We start from the raw sequence: 21093 nt of genomic DNA, 5'->3' as shown, positions 1-21093 counted from the left end.
TATTCTGTTCCATTGGTCTATGTGTCTGTTTTTATGTCAATACCCTATATAGCTTTTTATTATAATTTGAAGTCAGATAGTGTAGTGCCTCTGGCTTTACTTTTTTACTCAGGATAGCTTTGGGGTCTTTTCTTGTTCCATATAAATGCTAGGATTATTTTATCTATTTCTGTGAAGAATGTCATTGGTATTTTGATGGGGGTTGCATTGAATCTGTAGATCGCTTTGGGTAGAATGGACATTTTCACAATGTTACCTTTTCTAATCCATGAGCATGGAGTATCTTTCCACGTTTTTGTGTCCTCTTAATTTCTTTCAGCAGTGATTTGGAGTTCTTGTAGAGATCTATCACCTCTTTGGTTAAATTTATTCCTAAATATTTTATTTTTTGGTGTCTATTGTAAATGGGTTTGATTTCTTTATTTCTTTTCCTGCTAGTTTGTTGATGGAGGATAAAAATGGCACTAATCTTTGCATGTTTATTTCGTGTCCTGCAACTCTACTGAAATTATCAGCTCTAAGAGTTTTTTGTAGTGTCTTTAGGTTTTTCTACATGTAGGATCATGTCATCTGCAACAGGGACAATTTCACTTTGTCTTTTCCAGTTTGGATGCCCTTTCTTTCTTTCTTTTGCCTGATTGCTCTGGCTAACACTTATAGTGCTATGTTAAATAGGAGTGGTGAGAGTGGGCATCCTGGTCTTGTTCCTGTTCTTAAAGGAAAATCTTTCAGCTTTTCTCCATTCAGGGTGATGTTGGCAGTGAATTTATAGTGCTGAGATATTTTCGTTCTATACCTGATTTGTTGAGAGTCTACCATGAAGGGATGTTGAATTTTGTCAGATGCTGATTTTTTGCTTCTATTGGGATAATCATATAGTTTTTGTCCTTGATTTTGTTAATGTTGATCACATTTATTGGCTTCTGTATGCCGAATCATTCTTGCATCACTTGGATGAATCCCACTTAATCATGGTGTACAATTTTATGATGTTGTATTCTATTTGCTAATATTTTGTTGAGGTTTTTTTGAGTCTATGGTCATCAAGGTTATTGGCCCATAGTTTTCTTTTTTTGTTGTGTCCTTGTCTGATTTTGTCATCAGGATGTTCACGACCTCATAGAATTCATTTGGAAGAATAACCTCTGTTTCAATTTTTTTGAATAGTTTGAATAGAATTGGTATCAATCCCTCTTTAAAGTTTTGGTGGAATTTAGCAGTAAAGCTCCCTGGTCCTGGGATTTGTTGAGAGATTGCTGATTAGCACTTCAAACTTATTGTTCATTATTGGTCTGTTTAGGCTTTCTATTTCTTCTTGGTTCAGTCTTGGTAGTTTGTATGTGTCAAGAAATTTATCCATTTAATCCAGGTTTTCAAATTTTTGGTTGTTTAGAATAGTCTCTAATGATTCTTTGCATCAGTGGTAACGGTTGTAATGTCTCCTTTTTCATTTCTGGTTATTGTTATTTGGGTCTTCTCTCTTCTTTATTTTAGTTAGTCTAGCTAATGGTTTGTGTGTTTTGTTTATTTTCTCAAAAACTAATGTTTTGTTTCATTGATTTTTTGTATCATGTTTTTGGTCTCTATTTCATTTGGTTCTGCTCTGTTCTTAATTTTGGGCATAGATTTTTCTTATTTTTCTAGTTCTTTGAGGTATAACATTAGGTTGTTTATTTGAAATATTTCTATTCTTTTGATATAGGCATTCATTGCAATAAACTTCCCTTTTAGTCCTGATTTGCAGTATACCACAGGTTTTGGTATGATATGTCTGCATTTTCATTAGTTTGAAGAAATTTTTTGATTTTCTGTTTAATTTCTTCTTTTACCCACAGGTCATTCAGGAGCATCCTGTTTAATTTCCATGTATTTGTATAGGTTTGAGAGTTTCACTTGCTATTGATATCTAGTTTTAATCCATTGTGGTCTGAAAAGATTCTTAAAACAATTTCAATTTTTAAAAATTTGTTGAAACTTGATCTGTGACCTAAGATGTGGTCTATTCTGGAGAATGTTCCATGTGTTGAAGAGAAGAAAGTATATTCTGTAGTTGTTGGGTCAGATGTTCTCTAGATATGTGCCATGTCCAATTAGTCTAAAGTTTAATTTAAATCCTGTGTGTCTCTATTGGTTTCTTGCTTAGATGATCTGTCTAATGTTGATAGAGGGGTGTTGAGGTCCCCAGCTATTATTGTATTGGGGTATTGTAGACCTGTCTTTAGGTCTAGTAGGGTTTACTTTATATAACTGGGTGCTCTGGTGATGGGTGCATATATACTTATGACTGTTATGTCTTCTTGCTGGATAGATCCCTTTATCATTATATAATGGCTTTATTTGTCTCTCTCTCTTTTTTTTAATTTAAAGTCTATTTTATCTGATATAAGAATAGCTACTCATGCTTGTTTTTGGATTCCATCTGCATCATGTATCTGTTTTCATCACTTCACTACTAGTCTGTGTTGAGTATTTACAGGTGAAGTCAGTTTCTTGAAGGTAGGTTATAGATGGATTAAGGGCTTTAATCCAATCAGCCAGTCTATGTCTTTGAGTGGGGAATTCAGTCCATTTACACTTAGGGCTGTTATTAAAATATATTATCTTACCCCTGGCATTTTATTGATTTTCATTTGGTTGTCTTAAATATCTTTTGTACCTTTCTTTCCCTCTTATTGTTTTTTTGGTATGGACGTGGGGAGTATACAGTATATGCTTCTGTTTTGGAGCTATGCAGCATATATATTCTAGGCAGCTCCCCACATTTGGCTCTGGGTTGAAAGAGCTGTGAGATTCTGTTGTGGTAGAAATTGCATATTTCTGTGGTGCTGATGGGGGTCAGTGAGAGCTTTCTATTTACCTTTTCCCAAGAAGGGAAAGTTCCTCTGGCACCAATCCTGGTGGCAAAAACGTGGTGGCTGAGGCAGTGTACCTTTTTGCCCTCTCTCTGCTGATATCCTGGGTTTTCATACTCCACAGCCATCTCATCAGTCTCTTGTTGCACTCCTACTCTCTCCCACAGATACTCCCATTACTTTTTAGCTGTTTATTAGTTGTTTTGATTCTTTTTTGTGAATGGATAAGCACAAGGCACCTCCAGTCAGCCATCTTGCCTACACGCCCTACCATGTTTTTTATTAATAACCCATAGCTTATACTATTTAAATCTCTGGATGTAACACTTTTCATCATTAAGGTGTGTCATCCTATCTCTGCAGTTTCAAGAAATATTGGTAATTGTGTTGAAGTTGCTCTCTCTCTCTCTCTCCACACACACACACACACACACACACACACACACACACACACACACACACACACACGCTCCTAACATATTCTGTTTTTTACTTAGTATCCCAAAGTCAGAGAGGTAGTGGTCTTCACATTATTAAACATAAGCCATTTCACAAGGAAGAGAGGACACAGAAGCTGACTGGGACTTAACATTTGCCTGAGGAAGATGCATTCCCTTCTCTTCTCCTCAAATGTCTTTCTCATATACTTCTGCTTGCTTTTGGTTTCCATATGAGTGAAATATCTTTTTCTATCCCTTCATTTTCAGTCTCTGTGTGTATCTTACTATAAGTAAGATGTGTTTCTTGTAGGCAGCATATAGATTGGTCATTTAAAATATCCATTCAGCCAGTCTGTGCCTTTTAATTTTGACATTTAATTTGTTTACATTCAATGTTATTATTGAAATGCGAGGTCTTACTTCTGTCATTTTGTTGGTTGTTTTCTGATTGTTTTGTATTCCCTATGTTCCTTCTTCCTCTTACTGTTTATCTTTGCAGTTTGGTGCTTTTATCTATTGATAAGATTTTCTTTCTCTTTCTAATTTATGTGTCTGCTGTACCAGTAGGTTTTATATTTTCATGTGTTTTCATGATGGTTGTTGTCATTCTTCCTCTTCTAGATATAAGACTCTCATAAGCATTTCTTGTAAGGCTGGACTGGTGGTGAAGAACTTTCTTAGTTTTTCCCTTGTCTGAGAAAGACTATTTCTCCTTCATAACTGAAAGATAGGTTGGCTGTGTATAGTATTATTGGATGGCAGGGGGGGTTTTGTTTGAAACTTTGAATATATCATCTCACTCTCTCCTGGTCTGTAAAGTTTCTGCTGAGAAGTCTCCTGTTAGTCTAATGGGGAGTTCCATATATGTGACTTGATGAATTTCTCTCGCCATATTGAGAATTCTCTTTGTCTTTAACTTTTGACAGTTTGACTATAATTTACTTCAGAGAGTACCTCTTGGGATGGAATCTACTTGGGGACTTTGAAAATCCTGGGCTTTGATGTTCATAGCTCTCCCAAGACTTGGAAAGTTTTCAGCTGTCATTTCATTATATAAGTTTTGGATACTTTTTATTTGTTTGTTTGTTTTGTCTCCTTCTAGAATCCCCATAATTCTAATATTTGTTTACTTAATGGTGTCTCATAAATCTTTTAGGATATGTTCATTCTTTTTTGTTCTTTACTTATGTATTTATTTATTTTTGTCTTCTTGGGTTATTTAAAGAGGGTTATCTTCAAAATCAGAAATTCGTTCTTGTGCTTCATCTAGTTTGCTGTTGAGACTCTTGGATGTATATTTTATTTTATTCAATAAATTTTTTAGTTCCATGATTTCTGTCTGACATTTTTTATGATATTTATCCCTTTGTTGAATTTCTCATTCAGATCATGAATTGTTTTTCTGATTATTTTGAGTTGTTGGGTTTTGTTCTCTTGTATCTCAGTGAGTTTTCTTAAGATTATTAATTTGAACTTTTGTTCATCAAGAAGCATTTCAGATCCTTTGGGATCAATTACTAAAGCATTATTGTATTCCTATGGTGGTGTCATGTTTCCTTGTTTTTTCATGATTCATGTTTCCCTGCAGTGATATCTGTGCATCTGGTAAAACAGTCACCATTTTGAGTTGTGTATAGGGGGTGCAGCAGTGTAGGTTCTGTGTAGTTTCTTCAGCTATAGTCCATGTTTGCTATGTCTGCAAGTGCTGCAGTGACCTCGGCACGAGTGTTTGTGGTGGTGGTGGTACAGTGTTGCCAGGGGTGGGATAACTGGCTTGGTTCTAGGCCAGGTATGTGCGCATGCACGCTGTGTATCATTCATCTCAGGATCTAGCTCACTAGGGATGGGTCACTGGGCTAATTCTCAGGCTGAGGATGTGGTCTTGTGGCATGTCAGAGTCTCTGAGACTGGTATGCCAGTGTAAGGATCTCCATGCATATTCTCTGACCAGGGGTGGGTTCATGAGGGGGCACATCAGTTAGGCTCCTTTTGATTCAGTTGCATGGGTGTATGGTGACTCAAAGACTCAGGGGCAGGTCCACAAGGTATGTGACATTTGGACTGTTTCTCAGGTCCAGCGGCAAGAAAATGCTTTGGCTCAGCTAGCTTGGTGAGGGACTTTTGGCAGCTAGTTCATTGAGGCTGTTCACTGAGCTGCTTCTTGGGGTAAGGGCCAAAGTTTTGCTCTGTCTGGGGTTTGGAGAGGGTCTGCCAAGGGTAGGGCTGCTGAGCTGCTTCTCAAGTTGAGGGCAAAGTCACAGAGGCAGGTATATCAAGGACAAAACTGCCCAACTACTTCTCTGGTGGGAGGTCACAAGCTCTTTTTAGCTCCACAAGCTCAGAGGCATGTTTTTTAGGGTAGGGACCCCTGAGCTGTTTTTCCTGGTTGTGGATGTGGTCACAGAGAGGCTCCATTGGCTGCTGGTGGTGGCACAGTGTCCTGAGCCATGGGATATTCAATGCAGACCCTGGAGGAGGGAGTGGGAATTGGATGGGTCAAGAGACGAGAGAAATGGAGACAAGACAGTATTCTGATCAAGTCTCATTTATTAACCAGAAGGTCACAGCTTATATAGCCAGCAGGAGGGAATCAGCAGATAAGGAAGTGAGCAGCCAATGGTTTACTGAGAAAACCGCAGGGCGCATTGTTCCAGTAAACAGAAAATTCCAAGTTATCTATGGCAAGTTGCAAAGTCTCCCACACCCATAGTGCACAGGAGGGGGAGGGACGGAAGATAACAGCAAACAAGGCTCTGAGACCTCGAGGCAATAGCCAAGCTCTAAGGCTCTAGACAGGCAGGCTCTTAGGCAACAGCCAGGCTCTATGGCTCTGGACAGGGCAGTATGGCAGAGGAAAGTCCACCTGTCCAATCTCTGGCCAAGGGCATGGGGGTGCAGTAGTTCAGCTGGTCTGAGGTTGACTTCCCAGATGTGCAAGACTGGAGTCACACATCCATATGCAGAAAAATGAAACTGGATCTGTACCTCTCACCATATAGCAAAATCAGCTCCAAATAGATTAAAGACTTACATATAAATCCTGAAACCATAAAATTACTAAAGGAAAATATAGGGGAAACACTCCAGGTAATAGGACTAGGCAAAGGCTTTATGAATAAGGCCCCCAAAACACAAGCAACAAAAGAAAAAATAAATAAATGTCATTATATCAAACTAAAAAGCTTCTACATAGCAAAGGAAACAATCAACAGAGCAGAAAGACAACCTATGGAATGGGAGAAAATATTTGCAAGCTATACATCTGACAAGGGATTAATATCATAATATACAAAGAACTGAAACAACTATACAGTAAAAAAAGAGATAATCAAATTTAAAAAATGGGCAAAGGAGATGAACAGACACTTTTCAAAGGAAGACATACAAATGGCCAACAGGTACATGAAAAAATGCTCAGCATCACTAGTCAACAGAGAAATGCAAATCAAAACCACATTAAGATATCATCTCACTCCAGTTAGATTGGACATTATTAAAAAGACTGAGAATAACAAATGCTGGTGAGGATGTGGGGAAAGGGAACACTTCTACACTGTTTGTAGGACTATAAATTAGCACAGCCATTATGGAAAACAGTATGGAGGTTTCTCAAACAACTACAGATAGGACTGCCATATGATCCAGCAATCCCACTACTGGATATATATCCAAAGGAATGGAAATCATCATGTTGAAGGGATACCTGCACTCCCATGTTCATTGCAGCTCTGTTTACAATAGCCAAAATATGGAACCAACCTAAGTGTCTATTAACAGATGACTGGATAAGGAAAATATGGTATATATACACAATGGAATACTACTCAGTCATAAAAGAATGAAATTCTGCCATTTGCAGCAACACATATGAGTCTGGAGAAAATTAGGTTCAATGAAATAAGCCAAACTAGGAAATAGAAATACCACATGTTCTCACTTATAACTGGGTGCTAAGAAAGAAGGAAGGAAGGAAAGAAAGAGAAAGAGAAAGAAAGAGAGGAAGAGATAGAGAGAGAGAGAGAAAGACAGAAAGACAGAAAGAGACAGAGAGACAGAGAGAAGGAAAAGACCACAACAATTCACTGAACATTTTTAGAAGGAGAGAACAAACCTAAAATTACTGGAGATGGGGGGAGTGAGGGAAGGGGCATGGGTAGGGAGAGTCCGGGTAAAGGGCATAAAGAAAAATCATGATTTGTAATAATGAACATGCTAATAATAATAAATAAGTTGTCAAAAAAAAAAAAAGTGGAGTCACAGCCACTCCTGGCCTCGAGCTCTAAGCCACTGTGATCACGGCATTGTAGCCACTTGTATGAGTATGTCGGGATGCTGGCAGAGTCTTAAGGCTGGGGAAGAGCAGTGGCTAGTGGACCCAGGGTAGGGTGTGCTCTCACAGTGGCTCTGGTTTCAAGATGGTGCAATACTGCATCAGTTTGAATCAGGAGGGTAGGAGGTGGGAAGTGTGCAATCTGTGCTTCTGTTCCGGAGCAATGCACTGCATGTTTGCTAGGCAGCTCCCTACACTTGGCTTGGGTTGTAAGGGCTGTGAGAATCTTGTGTAGTAGGAATGGCATGGGTTTGTGGTGCAGATGGGGACTGATGGAGGCATTCTGCTTACCTTTACTCCACAAAGGAAAGTTCCCCCTGTGCTGATCCTGGTGTCACAGATGTGGTAGCTAAAGCAGAGCACCTCTCTCCCCTCTCTGTGCTGCCATCCTGACTTCACCAGTCTCTGTGTGCACTCCCATTTTCTCCCACAGATGCTCCGTTAGTTTTTAGTGGTTTATTAGTTTTAATTCATTTTTTGCAGGTAAGAGGACACCGGGCACCTCTAGTCAGGCATCTTGCTGCACCTCACACATTTTTTATTAACAACCCATGACTGATACTATTTACATCTGTGGAATGTAACAATTATTTTCATGAAGATGTATCTTTTCTCTGTTGTTTCAAGAATGTTTGTAATTGTGTCTGAAGTTGCTCTCTCCCTCTCTCTCTCTCTCTACACACACACACACACACACACACACACACACACACACACACCCCTAATGTATCCTGTTCCTTGCTTAGTATCCCAGAATCAGAGAAATAATTGTCTTCACATTATAAAAATAAGGCATTTCATGAGGAAGAGAGGATACAGTGTCTGACCTGGGTCTAAACATTTGTCTGAGGAATATGTATTCCCTTCTCTTCCCCTCAAATGTCTTTCTCATTATTTTGGAAAATCACATCTGCATTTTGAGAATATGTTTATTTTATGGCATCAGTATGCACTTTCTCTTATAAGTTGAATTGTGTCCCCCTAAAATTCATATGTTAAACTCTTAACCCTCAGTACCTCAGAATGTGACCTTATGTGTAAATAGGATAATTGCAGATGTGTCTCCAGACCCCAGATGTTCATACTGTCCCTCTCTCCACCTCTATCACCTGTTTGACCACCATGCCATTGCCCTTTAGGTCTTAACTCATTCCCTAGCTCTCTCTGTGCCCCATCACCCTTATCCCCTCACCTGCACTTGCTGCTCCTACACCTCCACACAACCCATGTAGATTTTTCTACCCTGCCTTCATTCTGCACCCACTTTAAATTCAAAAATGACCTCTGGCCTACACTGACCTGCAGGCCTCACTTTGCATAAGGCTAATTCTTCATGACATGCCTGTTGTGATGGTTAATTTAATATGTCAACTTAACTAGGCCACAGCTTCACCACTGGTATTCCTGATTCCTTGATCTGCAGGTTGAGGACAACAGATCAGAGGAGTTCTCAGCCTCCACAATCACAGGAGTCAATACCTTATGACATATATATCACATAATATTTCTTACCCCAGTAACACAAGGGGTGTAGTATTCAAGATTCTCAAGAGAAACAGAACCAAAAGGAGATATCCTATATCTTTTCCTGAATCTCCAATGGGTTCTGTTTCTCTAGAGAACGTTGAATACTATATCCCCTAATTTCCAAGTCAAGGAATGAAGCCATATGACTGACCACCCATACCCCACACACTACATGCACAGACATGTGCACACAGTTGTATGCACACTTACATTCTGAAACAGTCAAATATTTACTTATGTATGCAATCCGTGGCATAGTCACAAATTTAGTTGCACACTGACACACACTCATGAAGACACTCACCACATACAGATTGACACATTCATACACACTCACAATGTACGTACTCACAAAAACTACAGTCTCATTCACTTACTGAAATCACTCATGTAGTCACCAGTTGTGCATGTATCACAATAACATGTTCACATGTGCAAGAACTATGCATCTCTCTAAGCCAATGAATGCCAGGAAGGAAGAGTCCAAGTCTGCACTTTATGTTCCTTGCAAACTTGCTACAGCCCAAAAGGAAAATATTTTAAGTGTGCAGCATTTAAAAAGTGCCATGAGCTCTTCTACATGAGGTGGAGGAAAAAATGTGATTAGAAAATTGGAGTGTGGTGGTAGGGCTGAGAGTAGAAGTGAAATAGTGGTGTAAGAAAGAAGCTACAGGGAAAGAGTGGAAAGGAGTGAGATGCGGTGCAGAGATCATGAGGATGTGGCAGGTAGAGAGTGCAGGAGGGGAGAGAGTACAGAGGGTTAAATGCACATGGGGTTGAAAGGGTGTGTTGTGTCTAAAGTGCACCATAGAGTTTAAGGGCACAAGGGGACAAAGCGTGCAAGAAAGTTAATGGAATAGAACTTATAGATCTCTGGGCGAAAGAGGGGTGCATCTTATTGATCTCTGAGGCAATAAGGTGATAATGGGGATGGAGAACAATGGAAATAACACTCTAGAAAGGAGATTGTGGAGGTTATTAAAGTTGAGGAGTGTTGGGCTGAGGTCCCTGGAACTGTGCAGGAGATAAGAGTTGACAGAGCAAGGAATCTAAAGTCAGGGCAGGATGGAGATGGGACAGTGAAATATAGAAGGTCATGTGGAGACGTGGGTGGGTACAGATGCAGGTCAATGGATTAGAGGGTGATGGGGGCAGAGAGAGAACCAAGGAATAAAGACCTGCAGGGTGGTAGCATGGAGGTCAGGGGGGCTGTAGAGCTGGAGTGAGGTACAGTGTGGAGATTAGGGGAGTAGAGATACTTCTGCCATCACCCTATTTCCCAATAAGGTCACATTCTGAGGTACTGGGGGATAATCTTATAAAAACAGAGCAGAATGGTGGTTGCCAGGAGCTGGGGAGTGGGGGAGAGAAGGAGATATTGGTTAAAAGATGTAAACTTTCAGGAATATGTTCTTGGGATTTAATGTACAGCATGGTGACTACTGTTAATAATACTGTACTGCATACTTGAAATTTGCTGAGAGAGTAGACCTTAAACATTCTTACCACACACACACAAAAGGCAACTATGTGAAGTGATAGATATGATAACTAGGTTGATTGTGGTAATCATTCTACAATATGTACATATATCAAGTCATCACATTGTACACCTTAAATATATGCAATTTTATTTGTCAATTATACCTCAATAAAACTAGGGGGAAGAGATGTTATACCTTTTCTTTATCTTGCAAAGCCAGGAATAGTTCAGTCTCTTCTTTGTTTTCCCTAGGGTTGTGCCCTGAAATGCAGTGGTCTGAGTGCCTTCTCCCTGTCCTGCAGAGTAGAGCCAGCTGTCTGCTGGAGAAGCTTGCACTTGCTCTCTACTGGGTGGTTCTCAGGGAGCTGTCCTTGTGAAGGGAGTGTGTGGGACATTTGAGGTGCCTGGGTGCCCACTGAGGAGAGTTCACAGACAAGATATCCCAAGCAGCTTGTGGAAGGACTTCTAGATGAAGTCTACAGAGTGTTTTTTAGAGTTTGAGGTCTCTCTTCCCTGTTCCCAGTCTCTCCCAACCACTCAGCCCAGCTGATCACTTCAGTATTCTGAGTGGCCAGAGAAATAAGTGGGCCTCTCTGAGAGTCTCCCACTGGGATGGGAAGGCCAGGTGCTTACTCTCTACCCTCTCATTTCCCCTCATAGGAGGAATGGAGGGCCATGGGGTTCCTGTAGGCACTGAGCTGTGCCACCGTAAGAAAGGGTGACTTGAGGAAACTGGAAATGTACTTTGTACCCTTTTCACTGTGTATATTCCCAGAATATTTGCTCCAATGGTGTGTTGAACTTCCCTGCTGAACTTCTAGAAGCACTTACCTGTGTGGATAGTTTTCAAACATCAATGCTTTGGGGGCTGGCTGGTCAGCTCAGTTGGCTAGAGTGTGGTGTTATAACACCAAGGTCCAGGATTCGAATTCCTTTAAAGGCTGGGCAACCCCCCCCCCAAAAGTAAATAAAAGTAAAAGTAAGGAATCCCAGTGTAGTAGGAGATACACAACACTTAAAAAAATCAATGGAAGATATATAAATGGCCAACAGATACATGAAAAAATTCTCAACACTCAGCATTTGGGAAATGCAAATCAAAACCACACTGAGATACCTTCTCACCCGAGTTAGGATGGCTAAAATCCAAAAGACTGTGAATGATAAATGCTGGCGAGGTTGCAGAGGAAAAGGAACCCTCATACATTGTTGGTGGGACTGCAAAATGGTGCAGCCTCTATGGAAAATGGTATGCAGCCTCCTCAAACAATTGCAGATAGATCTACCATATGACCAGCCATCCCACTGCTGGGAATATACCCAGAGGAATGGAAATCATCAAGTCGAAGGTATACCTGTTCCCCAATGTTCATTGCAGCACTCTTTACAATAGCCAAGAGTTGGAATCAGCCCAAATGTCCATCATCAGATGAGTGGATACGGAAAATGTGGTATATCTACACAAAGGAATACTACTCAGGTATAAAATCAAATGAAATACTGCTATTTGCAATGACATGGATGGACCTAGGGAGAATTATATTAAGTGAAACAAGCCAGACACAGAAAGAGAAATATCACATGTTCTCACTTATTTGTGGGAGCTAAAAATAAATAAATAAATACACAAATAAACTGGGGGGCAGGGAAGAAGACACAATTACAATTCCTTGAAGTTGATACAAAAAGCGAACAGATATGAGGTTGTTGCGAGGGAGGGGGAAGAGGGAGGGGGAGGGAGGTTTCGGTAATGGGCCACAATAATCAACCACATTGTATATTGACAAAATAAAATTAAATTAAAAAAAAATCAGTGTGGACGTCTGGTCAAGCTGGTAGAATGGATGGTTCTCAGTGTCACTCTCCCACAAATCAACCAATTTACAACTATAAAAAAGCAACGACAGCCAAACTGGGGCCACTGGAGCTCAGGGGAAGAGGAGGAGAGACCTATGGAGTGCATGAAGGCGGGCGAAAGAAAAAACCCTCTGACGGTTTTGATCCCTGGCTGCTTCCAGGCTGGAGCTGCTGGAGCACATGGAGCAAGAGCTGGCAAAAGCCACAGCTGTGCCCTTCAGATGAAGTTGCATGAAGGTGGCAGGGGAGAGGAGGATCTTGGTGGCCCCCAAGACAGCAAGACCACTAACAGGGTTCCCGTGAACTCACATAGGAGTGAGGAGCCACAACAGCTGAAAAAAAGGAGCCACTCAGAGGCCAGTGAGTCACTGCAGGGGACAAGTGCATGGCTCATCCCATGGGAAGTGTTTGCAGCACAGGCGGTGGGGGAGATAGGCCCACCAGGAGAACACTGGGGCACAGCAAGGACAGCTGATCTGCACTGCATTCAGCGTAGGACCACTCAGAGGAGACTGGTCAGGAATACAGAATTGCATGGAGTGCAGTTTGATGAAAAAACTCAAGCCCAGACCAGAGTTTCTACACAACCCACATGCACCAGATTTCTCTAGACCCAGACCCGTAGGTACCTATAAATCAACCATTAAAACCCGAGCTGCACAAAAAGCCTTCCCCAGGGAATCAGCAGCAAAGCAGCAATTTAGCTCAACCACACAGCTCAAGTACTGGTCCCCACAAGAAGTTCCCCCATTTTAGAAGCAAGCAAAGGACAACAAATTAGTTCCATCACAGAGTTTAAGTGGTGGGAACAGCAAATAATCCAACACAGAACTGAAAGAAAAAATTAAGTACCCACGACTGGAGACAAAGTTTGATATTAACTAGTAAAGGTCTCATTTCACCAAAGAATACCTACAACACCTAGAAGGACCGGAAGTCCCCTGGGGTACCAAGCCAGAAAGGGGGAGACCTGGGGGTTTCAGCAATGCCCCCTGACACCCACAACCAGTCCTGGGGGTAAGGGATGAAGGCCTGGGCCACACCCTTAACACTTGCAACCACCCCAGCGATGACCACTGACCCACCACAGGAAGTGCCCCAGGTTTTTTCAAGCCAGGTGGTAGGGGGCCAAAGGCCTTGGTCATACCCCCTGACACCTGCTGCCAGCCCAGTGACAAACACTGAGCCACTGCAGGAAGCTCCTTGGGCTCTCCCAAGCAAGGACGTGGAGGGCCTTGGGGCCTCAGCCACACCCCCCTGACACATGCAACCTGCCCAGCAATGACCACCAAGCTGCACCAAGAAGGGTCCTGGGTTCCCGAGCTGGGGTGGTGGGGGGTGGGGGCTTTTGCCACACACCCCTGACATCTGCACACAGCCTGGCAATGACCAAGCCACTGCTGGAAGCCCCCCAGTCTCCCATGTGGGAATGAGGGAGGTGTCACATGCCTCAATCCCACTCTTCCTCCTTTCTCCTTCTTTCATCCCATTTCCTTCCCTTTTCTCCTCTCCTCTTCCCTCCCAACTGCTCCACAAGAACATCCCAGAATGTAAAAAAATAATATTAATAAAATTACATTTTCTTTTTAAAAAACAATGCTTTTGCAGAGGATGAAGGCAGCAATCTCCTATTGCACCATCTTTTTTTTTTTCTTTTTTCCGTGTCCGGCAACGGATCGCAACCCTCAGTGTTGCCCCCGTACCAGACCGGGGATGCACCATCTTGCTAATGTGATTCCACCTATGTCGTACTTTATAAATTCCAAAACAAAAAAATATAAATTTTCACTCTGTCAGTGCTGCGATTCAAAAGTTGTTGAGGTGTAAAATTTCTTCAAGACTATGCAGAAGTTGGGACAGGATGGACTGGCACCTATTTCCAACACATGCATACAAGATACCAATAAACAACCTCTTCTGCCAGACCTGCCAATGACTCATCCTGGACAGCCATACTGAAGGAAGAGAAAAAATGCTATTGAGTGTTGTTTACCCAAAATTTTAAATGTTGGTCCTTACTGTATGTTCTATATTAGGGGTTTCAGGGGAATTTTGTACAAGCAAGATTTTTGCCTCCTGAGTTGCAATTAGAAACTGTCCATGACTGTTGAGATTTGACCATAAATGAGGGAATTAATAAATAGGGAAATCAAATAGTGGCCTCCAACCTGCCCTCTGCCACCTTCATCATCCTCAGCTCCATCCCTCCTCTCCCTCAACATTTATCCCTCCCCCTGTATCCTTCATCCCTCCACCTGTGAGTTTTAGCCATCTACTAAATCCCACCCACTCCTCGCCTCCATCGAACCATCCTAGACTTCTATATTGCCTCCCCTCCACAACACACCTCAATCCTGTGACTTTTTCAAAATTTTTCCCTCTGTGATCCCTATACCAAGCACCTCGGTGCAACCCTCTGACCTTCCATCACCCCTGCAAATCATTCATTACCTTTATCCTTTGCTGTACATTCACTTCCAATTTCAATATCTCAGTACATTCCTCATGTCCTCTATGCCTCACACCACCAAATGTCCAAATCTCAATTCTCAAGCATCTTCAACTGCCCATGAACCCAATCCACACCCCAAACCCATCACACCCAACCCTATTTTTTTCTGACTCTTTCTCCTGGACATATAATAATAACGGTAGTAATTATTATTTTTTATATGTGTAGACCTAAATCAAGACCCTTTCTTCTGTTCCTCCGATGTCTTTGCCTATTCTGCACCTACTCATATGCCACATGGTTTTAGTCACTGTGGCCTCATAATTAGTCTTGAAATCTAGTAGTACACATCCTTTAACTCAGCTTTTCTTGGATTGCCTTTGCTACTCTTAGTTCTCCTGGGCACTTTAGCTCACTCATCCTCTTTATCTCTCCCAGGCTATACCTTGTTTTCCCACACTTTATACCTGTCTTGGACCACACAATCTACTTCCAGGATCTCCCTACCCCACACACATTCCCCTTAGTCCCCCTAACCATGTCTTTTAATAACTCATAGACATTAAATCTCCTGTGACTTTTACCAACCGTTGACCATTACCACTTTTGCCCATTGACTTCTGTCGGGCTGGATCACAGACTCTTCTACCCCATCCTGTGTAGGTCCTGAGCCAGGTATTTGAAAGACAAACTGAGCAGCCACTGGCAAAGTGGACGTGCTTTATTTTTAGATACGAGCTCTGCCGACCAGCGGTTCAGAGCAGCCGCCTTCCATACTGAAGAGTACACAAAATGGTGGCAACATGCCACGGGGTACCTGGGCGTGCATGTGCACTAACTCTACTCTCACGTAACTTGTTTACAGAGGATGTGCTGAATCACACCCAGCCAGATATGAGGCGAGGGGGCCTGACCAAACTAACTCCGTTTTCCTCACAGCTTCCTATCCCTATCGGCCCCTTCATTCCCATGACACCACTCACCCCTATTTCCCCAGCATCTACTAGGCCCCTTACCCTTAACTTTCCTTGACATTTTGCCCCCTTGTCTCCTCAAACCTGGCAATACACTTTGGCCCTTTTTTGGTATTTGACAACATTTTTCTGTTTATCTCTCTGCCTTCTCTCTTCTCCTGCTCTCTCTGTCCCCTCAACAATCCAAGATCTGCACCACCATCTTGTTCCTAAGCCACCCTTTTCTGTTTTCTCTTTTTCATCTCTTTCTTTTACACAACGATGTGTAACTCCCCCCAAGCACTCTCACTTCCTGACCACAGGTTTTGACTCAAGTTGGTGAAGCTCACATTAACTTTTAAGACTATATATTGTAAATATTGTCCTTGTTAGGTTATTGCAGGGTTGGAAGAATTACAAATCATGGAAAGGAGTCTGTTTTCTGTGGTATCTATTTGATACTCTTAAATTAAGTAGTGGTATCTTATCTGATAGAGAAATGGTAGACTTGATTTGTTAAAACATCTGATCCTGTTGTATTTATTGGTGAGTGACTCTTTTATAACTTTCTGTTTCTTCTATGAATACTGTCCTGTCTACTTCCTGTTACTAATGGGGTTCAAGAATGATAAAAAAAAGATTTTCTTACAAAATTTCTAAATTAATTGGTGTTGAATTATAAAAAATGCATCCAAATTAATTGAGTTGGATTTGTGGAGATGAGTGCAATGATATCCAGTATAAATGATCAGCATCGTGTTCTTTACTTACTTTCATCTCTTTGAACATCCTTCCAAGGTGTTGTCTCATTGTATTTCAGTGCTATTAACTTGTATGATGGTGCAGGTCAGTAAAATAAAAAATGGTCAAGAATTAGACTTTGAGCAGAACAACTTCTCAGGGAAGCAAAGAACAATGGGACTTACAATACGTCACTGCCAGTCCCTTACCTACCAGACCTCAGTGTTTCCTGCATCCCTCCATGTGAGACCCTGTCTGCCTCTAGGAATCATAAAAAAGTAAGAGCCTCTCACAAATACTCCAGTAGTCCCTTAAGAAATACTAGCGAGAAACTTGTAATTGGTTTTCATAATTACCAACTGTGAAAATAGTTTTCAAAAATATTTTCAGCTCCCAAGCCTGCACTCCCATTGCTACCACAGGTGAAATGATAATTGCAGTTCTGAAGGGAGGAAAAAAAAAAAAAAAAAAGAAAGAAAGAAATACTAGCGAGAAACTTGTAATTGGTTCTCATAATTACCAACTGTGAAAATAGTTTTCAAAAATATTTTTAGCTCACAAGCCTGCACTCCCATTGCTACCACAGGTGAGATGATAATTGCAGTTCTGAAGGGAGGTGAGGTCACAAAATCACAAAAGCCATATTTCAAGGTCTGGCTGCCTCCTTCCCACACAATCACTGGCCACAGTGATCATCACACAGAGCTCACCACTCTGTTAAAGAGAAAGAGTCGGTGAGTATTTTCTATTTTGGTGTTAGAGGCAGAGTCTGTAAATGAAAACCCATGTCAAGAGTCTGAATAAGTGATCATATGGGAAAAAGGGATTCTTCTGGATTAAACCTTATCAAGTCTAAAGCCTCACTGGAGAGAGAAAATATTCCTGGGGAAGGGGCTTGGCTGCTAAAGAGAAATGAGGGTCTAGTTTCTTCACCAATTTCTGTTGGCTCCTATCTTAATTTAATGTAATCCTCACTGACAATGATTGTGGTGGTTTAATCTGATTAATAATAAAAACTGATTTTTAAGGTGTTAAGATTTTAAAGATGTTGTTCTAAAATCAATCTGCTGTTCAGCCTACATTCCAGGGAACCCAAAGTAAATTTTCAGGATTACTAGAGGTGTGCCTGTGATGTCTCCATGCTTTTAGTAAAGTGTAGATAGAATCAGTGGGAACCATCTAGTCTTATATAGAAAGTGCATCTGAATGGTAATTTCTTAAATAGAAAGTTGTCTCTGAGTCTGGGTTTATGATGTGATTAATGAAAACAGTAATTTTATATCAATACGAAAACATCACTAGTATATGATTACGGTGAGGCCATTTCTCTCTAAAAGCTAGATAAGGATCATTTAAGGAAAACTTAATATCATGTTTTTGAGTTTTTGACAGCACCTGTCAGAAATATATCATATTGTTTTCACCTGTTAATAACATGTTCCTCATTTGTAACAATTGTACCACACTGGTATGGGAATATGAAAGTGAAGGAGGCTTTGAAAGTGAAGGCGTATTTGCAGGGGCTACCTGGGAAATTACTTTCTGTTCAATTTTACTGTGAACCTAAAACTGCTCTGAATGATAAGTCTGTTAAATATATATATATTCTAATAATGGCCCCAAATCTGCTGTTTCAAATTTTTAAATGCAAAAGATTATACAGCATCCATCTGCCATTTTTCATATATGGTTGCTATTTTAATATCATTCACAAATCTTGCTTCATTGCTAATAGTTTACTTAACTCACGTCTTAGTAAATAGATAGATATGTGTCCTGAAATTAATCACTTTGTTTCTCCCTTATGCTGTTTCATCACATACTCGTTGGTGTTTTATGTGCCAAAGTTCTGTACATGGCATGTGATTTTCAATAATTCTTGTGATAGGTGCCATTTTAAATATGTTCTTAACATAAAAGTAAATGACTCTGTAGCTGTCCTGATGTCAAGCTATTATTGCGTCATTACAGATGACTTGTTATAGGGCAGGTTACTGTAGTTATTATATTGTCATCAGTGCATCGACATTGATTAAGATGTCTAAAGTTACCCTCATAATTGATATTGGCCTTCGAATAAATCTTTACAAATGGAAGCTCATTTGAACAAAAAGTATGAAATACCATCAATCTAAAGGAAAATGTCAATGTGTAAAACAAAAATATAGATTTGGATTATTGCAGAACAGAGACAACTAGCTTTTTACTAGACCGTGGTGGTTCACTGCATTCTCTTTGTTACCACCTGGATAGTCCAAGACCCCACTTCCCCTAACAAGTGTATGAATTTAGACAAATACTTCACCTCTCTGTGCCTAAATTCTCCTTCTCCTTAGGAGTGAAGTCCTACTGTTGTTTGCCTCATGGATTACGAAGAATGGAGAAATGACCGTGTGAAGTGCCTTCATAACACTTTATACATTATTAGTGCTCTTTACAAGTTATACATTCAACCCTTGGACTCTTCTTAGTCAAAAAAAAAAAAAAATAGGTAAATACTTGTCAAAGGGAACTAGCAGTAAATGGAGACTACTGGATTTCCATCGGCATGATACCTCTAGCCCCTGCCTCTTCACATGCAGGACCCCGTGGCTCAGAAGGCTGGGGACTGATGGGATGGCCGCCAGTGATGTGGCAATAGGAATCATCTTCTTATCACAGACTATGGTTGGAATTTGGGGGAACTTTCATCTTCTTTGCCATTTTCTCTTCCTTTACTTCACTGGGTGCAAGTTAAGGTCCACAGATTTGATTCTAACGCACCTCAGTGTAGCCAATTTCTTAACGCTCCTCTGTAGAGGAGTGACCCAGACAATGGCAGCTTTTGGGTTGAAAGATTTCCTCAGTGATTTTGGATGCAAACTTCTTTTCTATCTTCACCGAGTGGGCAGGGGAGTGTCCATCAGCAGCACCTGCCTGTTGAGTGTTTTCCAGGCCATCACAATCAGCCCCAGTATCTCTAGGTTGGCAGAGCTTAAAGTAAAAGCTCCCAAGTACATTCAGTCCTCCATATACCTAAGCTGGATCCTGTACATGCTTACAAATGTTATTTTTCCTCTGTATGTGACTGGAAAATGGAGCAATAAAAACTTCACGAGCCAAAAAGACTTTGGATACTGTTCTTCCATTTCTCATGGCAAAACCAGAGACATTCTGTATGCAGCACTGCTGTCATTCCTTGATGTTTCGTGTCTGGGGCTCATGCTCTGGGCCTCCAGCTTTATGGTTTTCATCCTGTACAGGCACAAGAAGCGGGTTCAACACATTCACAGGACCAATGCCTCCCCCAGGTCCTCCCCTGAGTCTAGAGCTACCAAAAACATCCTTTTGCTGGTGAGCACCTTTGTCTACTTTTATATCCTCTCCTGCATGTTTCAGGTTTGTTTGTCTGTTATTAATAATCCCAACTCATTCCTGGTGAATAGTGCTGCTCTATTTGCTGGGTGTTTTCCAGCCGTCAGCCCCTTTCTGCTCCTGAGGTGTGACTTCAGTGCATCCAGGCTCTGCTTTGCCTGGGTAAGGAATAGAAAAACCCCTGATTTTATAAGAAAAATATAAATTGAAAGCTTTTGCATATTGTACAGCTCTTTATTCACTCATCCCCAAATAATTGTAAATGTAATTATGAACAGTCATTTCACAAGAAAGTAGTGATATATACACACATACATTTGTATATTATAAATAAGTGCATGTGTATATATGTATATGTATGTGTGCATGTACATGGTGTATTATTTAGAATATGTTTATTATTCATCAAGCAAAAATACTGGAAAATTGGACATCAAAATGTAAATTTCAGACTAAAAAATAATACTAATTTCAACAATGACAAACTGCTTTAACATAAAATCTATTTTACATTTTCTTGCTGTTCTAGCTGATTAACTTGTGAAATAGATGGAAAGTATTTTTTTTACATTTATTTTTAGGTCTCAGCTATATATTTTAAAGAAATATCCAAATGAATATACTCACACAATAATTGACTTTAACAGGAGAAATTAATATTATATGTTTCATACAATTATAGGCATATTTCAGAAGCATTTACCAACTTATGTGCTCTTTATGACATCTGTTTTCTTTTCTTTTCTTTCTATGTTGATGTCTTTTGTGTTAATTTATTTCCACAATTCTGTATCTCCCTCTTTGTTTGAGTGATGTATGTTTAGTATCTCTTAGATTTCAACCTGGAAATTATAACATATTTTGAAAAACTAATCACAGTATAAAATTATTTAATACCTTTAACTTCCACCCTGATAATATAAGGCATTGAATACCAGTCTACTTACTTTTGTCAAGCTGACTTTTTAATTGCTGACATGTATTTTTAAAAAAATTTAATGCACTAGTCAGGCGTGCACTGTACTGCTCAATAAAATTTCACAGAATTAACACACCTCTGCATGCAGCTCCTATATCTGAAAACAATATTGTCAGCCTTCCAGA

The 21093-nt window shown here is 40.5% G+C and overlaps 1 protein-coding gene across 1 annotated transcript; it reads left to right on the top strand.

The window, feature by feature from the left end:
* Positions 1 to 19251: 19251 nt before the first annotated feature.
* LOC103592056 (vomeronasal type-1 receptor 4-like) lies at positions 19252 to 20193 on the top strand. Its single transcript, XM_008574643.1, has one exon. The coding sequence runs from the start codon at positions 19252 to 19254 to the stop codon at positions 20191 to 20193; it is 942 nt and encodes a 313-aa protein (XP_008572865.1).
* Positions 20194 to 21093: the final 900 nt, after the last annotated feature.

The sequence above is a fragment of the Galeopterus variegatus genome, unplaced genomic scaffold (assembly GCF_000696425.1).
Source record: "Galeopterus variegatus unplaced genomic scaffold, G_variegatus-3.0.2 Scaffold1078, whole genome shotgun sequence".
Classification (NCBI taxonomy): domain Eukaryota; kingdom Metazoa; phylum Chordata; class Mammalia; order Dermoptera; family Cynocephalidae; genus Galeopterus; species Galeopterus variegatus.
Note: the sequence above shows the minus strand (reverse complement) of the source record. Positions and strands in the feature narration are given on the sequence as shown.